At 36.8% G+C, this 10,584-nt stretch overlaps 1 protein-coding gene across 2 annotated transcripts; it reads left to right on the top strand.

Moving 5' to 3' along the window:
- The first annotated feature begins 2,763 nt into the window (after positions 1-2,763).
- CRY1 (cryptochrome 1) lies at positions 2,764-9,901 on the top strand. Of its 2 annotated transcripts, none has more exons than XM_089155853.1 (5): positions 2,764-3,466; positions 3,954-4,172; positions 5,932-6,638; positions 7,984-8,783; positions 9,062-9,901. In XM_089155853.1, the coding sequence occupies exons 1-4, from the start codon at positions 3,148-3,150 to the stop codon at positions 8,767-8,769; spliced, it is 2,031 nt and encodes a 676-aa protein (XP_089011979.1). In that variant the 5' UTR covers positions 2,764-3,147; the 3' UTR covers positions 8,770-8,783; positions 9,062-9,901. The 2 variants fall into 2 exon arrangements, with proteins under 2 accessions (XP_089011979.1, XP_089011972.1); XM_089155846.1 differs by having other exon boundaries at positions 2,765-3,466; positions 9,092-9,898.
- The last annotated feature ends 683 nt before the right edge of the window (positions 9,902-10,584 follow it).

Genomic DNA, 10,584 nt, shown 5'->3' with positions numbered 1-10,584 from the left:
GTACATTTAGGTCCTGGTGCCACAATTATTTATGTTCAAAGTTGTACGTTGTGGTCCTAAAAATGTGTGATTTTGTGTAAGAAGTTTGTTATTTAAATTATTTATTTGCTTATTAAATTTTTTCTTTTCTAATGTCTTTTTTGGATAAATATTTTTGAATGCTTTTTGATTAGGCAAACAAGCACACCTTGTATCCAAACATAGGGAATTCTGCAAGCATTTTCTTTTTTAATAAGTTTTTTGGTCCAAACATTTCCTATAATTTAATTTTTCACTTTAGACTTTTTCTTTTCTTCTTTTTCTTTTATTTGTCAAATCTAGTAAACCCCATGTGAATAATAGCAGTATCATAGTTAGTAAATATGCGTATTAATTGTCATATTGATATGCGTATTTGAACACATAATTAAAAAAACGATATTTTTTTCCATTCATTAAGCATACATTTAATGTGCTCAACTTCTAAATATAACTGTATTGATTTTCTTATTAATTTCCGTTTTAATTGACATACTAATTGGTATTTTATTTTTTTTGAAAAAATATAAAATATAAAGTAGAAACCCAAAATGCGACTCATTCCCATTGTTTTCTTTTTTTCTTCTTCTATTTTTCCTTGGCTAACAGGTGACAATTCTCAAAACCCACAACTTGTATATCATCAATAGTTGCATTTGTTGGTAAGTAACTTCCTCTTTCATAAATTATTTATATAGGGTTTCAAATTTTCATTCTATACCATAAACACAATTTGTTTTCTAAATAACTTTTGACTTGTTGATGTTATTTTCTAGAACAACAATTCCTATAGCAATGGTAGAGCAAAATCCAACAGATTGAACAATTTGAGTTAAACATTGGACTTGAAAGAGAAGACTCTCTCTCTTTTTAGATTTTTTTCCCCCCTCGATTACATGCATATTTTAGAACTATTTAGTTGTCTTTTTAAGAAAAATAATTAGAAATAAAGAATATGTATCTCAAGAAAAGAAGAAAAAAAAAAAAAGAGTTGAATAAAAGGAGTTTGGATCCTCACCCCATCGAGGGAGCACAGATGCTCCCGACGGCTTTCCAACCACACAAATACGTGGGACCCATAGGTGAAAAACACTTTTTGAAAAAAATTTAAAAAAAAACTTCAAATTTTCACCTGTGGGTCCCACATGTTTGTGTGGTTGGGAAGCCGTCGGGGAGCATTCTGTGCTCCCCTGACAGGGTGAGGATCCGAACTCGAATAAAAGATGGGCTACCCATGTGGTCACTTTATTCTCATGATATTGATACTTCAATCTATAATTGTACTTTAAGTTAGCTACTCATTATCTTTGATATTCCTTTCACATATAATTTTAAGATACAAATATCATCTAAATAGATAGTTAGATTTATTTATTTTTTATTAGCATATTATCTGTGGATTTATAGGGTCATGTCATTCATTATGTGACAAATGATTTTTTTTCTTTGCGCAATGCTTTTTTGTTTTGATGAATAATGTGAAAACTGTTTTTATATATTTTTCCTTGCTTGCCTTAGATGTAGAGATCCAAAAGAATGAAAATGGTTTCCAATTAGGCTTTTGTCTATTGTTTTTTGTATTAATATTTGTTTTTTTAATTAATAGCAGGCATATAAATTTTGAATTAATTGTAAAAAATCAATTTGCTATTGATTTATAAAAAGACAAAACTCCCTCTTTCCTGTATTTTTACTTCTATATTTATTCAAAAGCAATCGCATTAAAATACGTATTATACATGTAAAGTATGGTTGTTGTACACAAGTTATTGTACTTATCCATACCCAAACTATTGCAGTACTTGAACTCACTAACTTTACCATATCTGTGGCATGGAAAATTTCCCTACACTTTTGTTTGTTATTGAACCTATGGGACGTTTTTTTTTTTTTTTAATTTTTAATTTTGGTAACCAACATTTCTATCGAAGTTAACTATGCGGTTTAAAAAAAAAGAAAAACTATGCGGTTTAAGCCTGATTTATGACGTGCAGGACCCATGCCCATCTACCCACTCCAATTTCGAAGCCAACCACCATCATCCCTCCCTCACCAAATAATAAACCAAAACTCATGTTAGAATAAGTAACATAATGAAATTGTCTTTCATCTTCGTTCATAAGATGAAAACTCTGTACCTGAACAGATGGATCCCACACCAGAGAGGCTAGAATCCCACTCTATAAATGTTAAAGATTTATCAACTCAAGTGAGCAGATCTACAGTCCAGAGAGAGAGAGGATATGGTAATGGTGGAAAGAGACCAATATATACTCACAATTAAACGATGAAATAGTCTATAGTGGTTCTACTATGGAGGTTTCTCTTCAATTCTTCATTTACTGATGAGCTTCACCAATCAAATTTGCCATTGCCATCACCTATGGGCCGTGTGTTTGTGTCTGTTTCTTTTTCCTTTTATAAATAAATAAATGTTCTTTGGGTTCGGGTGGTGGGGTTAGATATCCAGGCATATAGGCATCAATGAACAACTCATACAAAACCTAAATCTGTATTTATCATTTATATCTCATGGTACCAATCCGACACAGAAGATGAGAATGAGATAGCCTTCTGAGATGGGATTGGATTAGTAGCTGTCTTGTAGGATAAGAAAGAGAAAAACACCAAAAATTGAAAGTTGTGGTTGCAAGTTGCGCAATAACTTTGTATGGCTCTCCTTTCCCAATTGACTATCACGGTATCACCCCCTTCAGTTACAATTTCATCCCTTTCAAGTCTCAAATGAGAAAGGGACTTTTCACTTGCTTATACTCACCTATGGTCTTCAGGTTTCAGAGTCCATGGAGAGTTTGGAAAGAAAAAAAAAATACATTAAAAATGGAAAAAGATAAAAGTAAATTTGGGTAAGAAAAGAAGAACTTCCCGGATAGTTGAAGTGGGCAATGTTGATAGAACATGGAGAAAAGGAGAATAAAAGTAGAGGATAAGGCTGTATGAGAAATACCAATCTTCATGGACACCCTCTCTTAGCTCTTGTTTTATGATTCAACGATGTGATGTAACTTGTCTTCATTTTTCATTATTTTTTTTTCATCTGAAGAGATAATCTGTCTCTCATACAGAGATTGTGCCGTGTTTCGGGGGTGGATTGGGTTGTTGGGGGGAATGTCAGGAGGTGGTGGTGGTTGCAGCATAGTTTGGTTCAGGAGGGATCTAAGGGTTGAAGACAACCCTGCTCTTGCTGCTGGTGTGAGGGCAGGAGCTGTGATAGCAGTCTTCATATGGGCACCGGAGGAAGAGGGTCCTTACTACCCTGGCCGGGTCTCAAGATGGTGGCTCAAGCACAGCTTGGCTCACCTTGATGCCTCTCTGAGGAATCTGGGTACTTCTCTTATCACTAGAATTTCAAATGATAGTGTCTCCTCCCTCGTTGAAGTTGTGAAATCTACCGGTGCCACTCATCTCTTCTTCAACCACTTGTATGGTCAGTTGCTTCCCTTCTCTTCTGTTTATCTATTTCCGGGGCCTTTGGGTATTTCTCCTCTTGTAAACTGTATGTCCTTCTGATTTATGTTTTTCTTTTTTCGATTTCCTTCTGAGATTTGGTACTGGGATTTGTAATTTTTAGATTTTTGTAGATTTTCATTGCCCTCAATCCATATGAACGTTTGTTAGAAAGTGTTATTTTGTTTACTTTAAAAAAAAAAAAAAGCTATTTTATGTCCTTCCGTCTTTATCAAAGACACTATAGGGTTTTCCTTGTTTGGTTTCCAAAAGTAAAGCTCTGTGACTATTTCTAATTTCAAGATTTTATATTTCCTCTGTTCCTGTTTTGACTGCACAGCTTGATCTTTTATCATGTAGCTCCCAAAAAACAAGATGAAGAATAAAGCACTGGTTCTGGACGGGATGAGTGACTTACAGATCCTATTTTTTGTTTGCCTGTTCTTATTTCTAAGTAACTTGTGCAGATCCTATATCACTTGTGAGGGACCACAGGGCAAAGGAGCTCCTTACTGCTCAAGGCATAGTTGTGCATTCTTTTAATGCTGATTTGCTCTATGAACCATGGGAAATTAATGATGCACATGGGCGCTCCTTCACAACTTTCTCAGCCTTCTGGAACAGGTGCCTCAGCATGCCTTATGATCCAGCGGCTCCACTACTTCCACCAAAGAAAATAACATCAGGTCTAACTTATGTCAAGTCTTTCTTTCTTTTTAATACTCTTGCTTTATGTACTCATGTATCTATTTTTCTAGCTCCTTAAGAATCTCTAGACTAGATTAGGTTAATGCAGTGACAGTGTAATTTATTTTAGATATATACTATCTGTATTCTGGGAATGTAGATAATTGATCTGTGCCACATAGTCCCATATTTTAGGGAATGGGCAAGATGGATCAAATTCTAAAATGAACAATCATCATGAAGTATCAAAGGTTACTTATACTGTTGGAAAACATTCCTGTTTATTTGTAGTAATATGCATGAAATCTGCTTTGAGAGGATTTCTTAGTTGTGAACTTTATCACTGCTTTGATAACTCCAATACCACCAGTAAAGAGCATAATGGCCTTGTTGCTCTAATTTATAGAGCCTATGGTTATCTTTTGGGAAAATTTCAAGCAGACAATTTCAACCAAAATTTTTAGTTTCTTCTTGTTTATGTTCAAGTCTTGTGTTTCCATCTGTCGAGTGTACTGAGTGCACCAGAATGGCTATAAAAGAACTTTTATTAGTAGCTATCCTAGGAGGAATATTTCTATGTGGTGTTAACAATTTAATTCTTTATAGCTTGTGGTCAGATGCTTCATGCACTGGGGCATGACCTTGGAATAATTTAATAACTGTTTTTATAGCTCTAGATGTTTCAGTTTATGTTCCTACCTATCATCTAGATGCAGTCTAGAGAGGTTAATTGTTTGGTTGCTTTATAAAGGATAAATCCATCGCGCATTCTGCCATTTTCGTCCATATTCTTCCATACAGTGACAATTGAGTTATTATGTACTCTTTGATGAGAATCTTCTGCTACTTGAGAGTTAAAGTTAGCTTCACTTACCACCACATCGAGTTCCTTACTAACTGTAAAAACTTTCAAACCTGCCTTTATAGCTTTCAACACCTGTATTGACATTAGCTATGAAGTATACAAAATATGCATTGCTTCAATTTACCAACAATAGAAGACAAAGTTTTCAAGAGGAATTTCATGGGAAATATTTAGTTGTTGCATGATACCCTTAGACCCAGAATCCAAAAAAAGTAAAACAACCAAAGAAAATAAGAGCATAGGCAGGCAATATGGACATCTGGTCCCAAGGGGTGAACATATACAGAGAGAAGGCAACTTTTCCTAAGATCCTTTGAGAATTGTGGCCCAAAATCCATCATCAGTCAAAGTAGCAAGAAGGCCCCGTATGGCAGAAGCCTTTACATTTTTCAATAAGTACCACCCTTCTCTTTACTGACCAATAAAGGTGAATTGCTGCTCCTCCTTGTCTTGGAATCATATGGATCTTGATGAGACTCTTAATCCCTGCATGTTTCCTCTTCCCACTTAACAAGGACTCTATCTGTTGTCTCCAATATCATAAATTATGTTGTCTTTTACTTTTTTTTTTTTTTTTTTTTTCATTGGCTTTTTCTCTAATTTGAACTGGTCATCTTAGTGGAATAAAAAAGGCCTTAACCACCATATATTATAAATGATTTTTCCTGTTTGGAATTATTTAACACATAATGGATTTCATATACGGTGTGTAATTTACTTCCTATGTTTATTATGTTGTGTAGAATCCAGGTCATGAATACTGTTGGATGTAATTTATTTAAATTACTTTATTTTTGCCACAATTGCTTTCTGCGGCCACTGTTTTATGGATGCTATTTACATTCAACAAATGTCCCCCCCCCCCCCCAAAAAAAAAAAAAAACAAATTTCAGGTGATATATCAAGGTGTCCTTCTGATACATTGGTATTCGAAGATGAATCAGAGAAGGGAAGCAATGCACTTCTTTCACGTGCATGGTCACCAGGCTGGAGTAGTGCTGGTAAAGCTCTTACAGCCTTCATTAATGGACCTTTAATTGAATACTCTGTGAACCGCAAAAAGGCTGACGGTGCTACAACCTCGCTTCTGTCACCCCACTTGCATTTTGGGGAGGTAAGTGTGCGAAAAGTCTTCCATCTAGTCCGAATGAAGCAGGTGCTGTGGGCCAATGAGGGAAACACAGAAGGTGAAGAGAGTGTTAACTTGTTCCTCAAGTCAATTGGTCTTAGGGAGTATTCAAGATACATTAGCTTCAACCATCCTTACAGTCATGAAAGACCTCTCCTTGGGCATCTGAAGTTCTTTCCCTGGATTATTAATGAGGGTTATTTCAAGGCATGGAGGCAAGGTCGAACTGGTTATCCTTTGGTTGATGCTGGGATGAGAGAACTTTGGGCCACTGGTTGGTTACATGACCGGATACGGGTTGTGGTGTCCAGTTTCTTTGTGAAGGTTCTGCAGCTGCCATGGAGATGGGGAATGAAATATTTCTGGGATACCCTATTGGACGCTGATTTGGAAAGTGATGCTCTAGGTTGGCAATATATATCTGGCACTCTTCCAGATGGTCGTGAACTTGACCGCATAGATAATCCACAGGTATCACTAGTTCTCGAATATAGGTGTATGAGCACAAACATATCTGTAATTCGTGAACTCCATAAAATGTATGTTTTCTGTTTCTGCTGAAATGTTGGGAGTTAAGTACCACATCAGTTATTTAGGACCTTGGGTATTTCTTAATGCACTATAGGCCCCTCTCCACCTGATACCTTGAGGTTTTGGGTCACAGCCACGAGTGTTATTTCATGTGTTTATCCTATTCTATTTGACAAGGTATTGGAGACAAGTCTGCTTGATATCCTCCATGAAGTGTATGTCTATGTGTATGCCAAATTTATACATGAGGGGGACCATGGAACTGTCTTAGTACACCGTTGGGCCATATCCACCTAATGGCTTGAGGTTCTGGGACCCCTCTCCATGGGGGTATTTAGTGGGCTACTTCAGTTTATTTAACAGCTACTTATCTTTGTGGTAATCGTATGTCAACCGAACAAAAGAAATAGAATGATAAATGAATATCATCTGCAAAATATCAACTTCTTCTCCCACCCAACCGTGGGATAGGGAAAAGAAAAGATATGAGGCCTTGCTGGAGACTGATAAATTGGACATAGCTTTCATGTATAATGATTTTTAATGGTAAATATGTGTTGGACGCCAATCTGCCTAGCGGATCTGACATTTATCCTGTAGACATCACTCACCTACTGATTGAACCCAACTCTTCAGGTAATGTTCACCCATTTGATTGGGTTACTGCTCAAACATTCTTGCCATGAGTTAAACTTTCTCCTTTTATCTATTCCTTATTTTGAATTTTGCTTAGCTCTCAAAATTTTAGTTCTCTTCTAGTTCTTTATCATTGATCCTGTATTTATTTTGCTCTGCTCCCAAGAAATGGTAAGACTGTTGGCTGAAGCATTCACCATGCATGTTCCTGAACCAAATGTTTATGATAGCTGTGCATCTATATATTGCCTTTCTGTGTGTATGTTTGTCATTGACAATTGGCATGTATCAGCTATGTGCTTCTGATATTATGTTGGTGGAGGAGAGCACTTATACTCAAGGAATGGATGTGTAGGCATGAAACCATTCACAAGATGGTCGACCACGGAAAGCTTGGATTATAAAACATTAAATTAACAAACTCTTTCCTGGGCCATTATTTTCTCTCAACTCCCAAAAAATGCAATTTGATTGGTTTCTCAAGTAGAAAAAGACATTAATCTTGTCAGAATCACGAACTCTTCCTCAAATGTGGCTTCACTTAGCCTGTTTGTTCTTTTCAGAAGATATCCCATATTGAGTTGCCGTAATTTTGCTAGTTTCTGAAAATTTGTTTCTTAATCTTTGTTTTAATTATTGGTCATGACAGACTGAAGGTTACAAATTTGACCCTAATGGAGAATATGTACGGCGGTGGCTTCCTGAACTTGCTAGGATGCCTACTGAATGGATTCACCACCCATGGGATGCACCGGAGCCAGTACTCCAAGCTGCTGGGGTTGAATTAGGGTCAAACTACCCTCTTCCCATCATAGGAATTGATGCAGCAAAAGCCAGGTTGCAGGAGGCTCTTTCAGAGATGTGGCAGCGCGAAGCAGCTTCTAGAGCAGAATTTGAGAATGGAACAGAGGAAGGGCTTGGGGACTCCTCTGAATCAGCTTCGTTTGCCTTCCCTGAAGACACACAAATGGAGGAAGAGCATGAACCAATTAGGAACCATCCAGCTCTTGCAGTCCGTCGATATGAAGATCAGATGGTTCCTAGCATTACTTCTTCACTGCTAAGGGTGGAAGAGGAAGAACCTTCTGTGGATCTCAGACACTTTAGTGACAATAACAGACCAGAAGTACCAACAAACATAAATTTGGGTCCAGAACTTCAGAGAGAAGCACCAAACCAGCTAGGCTTGCAAACAATTCAAAACAATAATATTCTGCCACAGCTGAACATTTTGCACTTGCAAAATGCAGAAGAGTCTACGGCAGAGTCTTCAAGCAGTAGTAGAAGAGAGAGAGATGGGGGCATTGTGCCAGTTTGGTCTCCCTCATCTTCTAGTTACTCAGACCAGTTTGTGGGTGAACAAAATGGTTTGGGAAGCAGTTCATCGTATTTGCAGAGACATCCCCAGTCTCACCAACTGATAAATTGGACATAGCTTTCGAAGGCTGGGTAAGCAGACTTAACTCTTAGACACATGGAGGGTATATCTTTTAAACCATATTTCATATCTGTCAAATCATCTGATAGATTATCCAATGATTACTTTCAATTGGAACTTCCTTATTAACTATTTCCAGTGATCCTTGACAAGCATATTGTTTATCTTATCTGGATATCTGATTTCTTCAGAGAACCTTTTTTCCAATGTTATTAGAAAAATCTGGCATGTCAGACCTATTTCAGTTATTATCAATTTACATTGTAAAATTCGCGTTATCTTTTGCTAGGCTAAAGGTGAAATATTCTCTACATGACAGGACAAGAATCTGGAAAGTTGACAATACAATCCCATGCCATTTTATGTGGCTGGTGAGCTTGATGATGGAGCAACACCTATGCATATTGTTCTCCATCCCTCTTTTCACCTTCTGGCCTGATCTACGGCCTTAAATTTCTGAAAGCAGAATTGGACTAAGCATTCTCAAGTCATCTCACACCCTTGTTCTTAATCTTCCTTTTGTACCATATATGTAGTCTTGTTGTATAGTAAATAATTATATTCTAAAGAGAGAAAGTGTCTTATGAAATAGATGTATTCTATAATAAATGCAGGAAGTTGTTTCCTTCTTTCACTGAAAATGTATATATTCTATCCCTGCGTCCATGCAATTGGGTTTCTTTCCCCCCCTTCCCCTTCAGAGCACCTTCTGGTGTCTGGCTATATAGATTGATTAATTGTCCTGCAGGATGCTCTGGAAGCTCTGGAAGCTCAAACAACTCTCTTTTTGTACTATTTAGATTCTATTAGATTTAATCTTTAATCAAAGAAGAAACTAATTGAGGTAAGACTCTTTAATCAATTCATCATAATATGTGCAGTGACATATCACACTTATTGTCCTTACAATTAATCTTATAGTTATTTAATCATCCTTAACGTTTATACTCTGCTCATATGCTTGGACAGCTTTGAAATATTCATGATTGTATGCTTAGATTTGTATTGATGACTTGTTTCAATCAGTGTTTGGCTAATCTTTTACTTATTGCAATTATAGAACTTCGAGTGAGGTTCCTTTCAACTAATGCATTGGCCGTGACAAGTATTATTAAGATTTCTGTGGGGGGCGTTCACGAGCATGAATTGCATAAACCTAACAAAAGATTATCCGTCTCTAATCTGCTTTGGTTATTAAAATTTTTAATTCATCGCTTGAGTCAAACTGTCTCTGTTTTTTTCCCACTCAGCGCTGATGAATCAATCTCATGGGTTTGTTTCGGTTATAACTCTAATAGAAGAGAATTCGCCCAACTGAGTTGGGGGCGGAGGTGATTCGTGACAGAAATGGTTGCTAAAGGGGTGGATTTGTGAAAAAAATTATGTGTAGGGACGTGCTGGAAATAGAGATCCTTGCCTTGTCAGGAATTTGCCTCGAACATGGGAGGCTGGGAGCCTAGCCTATAGTAATGGAGTCAGACTTGTCAAAAGAAAGAGTTTTTTACATGAGCCCCCTTCGTTTTCATGGAAAATAAATCGCACCTTTTCTAAAATCAAAACATTGCAAATACTCCCTCCACTGTTAACCCCATTATGTAGGACTGTTAAATAATTTTAATATGACCATATTACCCTCAAATATGGTAACGTTTGAATTTCATTTTCAACAGCTTTTTACATGAGTCCCCTCCATTTTCATGGGAAACAAGGCGCACGGAGGGGACTGTTAACCCTCTAAAATAAAAAAATAAAAAAATCTTGTAAATACCCCCTCTACTGTTAACCCCTTTACTTAGGATTGTTAAATAATTT

This window comes from Hakea prostrata, chromosome 1, assembly GCF_041222555.1.
Source record: "Hakea prostrata isolate BN-2017 chromosome 1, UWA_Hpros_2, whole genome shotgun sequence".
In the NCBI taxonomy this organism is placed as follows: domain Eukaryota; kingdom Viridiplantae; phylum Streptophyta; class Magnoliopsida; order Proteales; family Proteaceae; genus Hakea; species Hakea prostrata.
The sequence above is the reverse complement of the archived record's forward strand: the minus strand, read 5'-3'. Positions and strand labels throughout refer to the sequence as shown.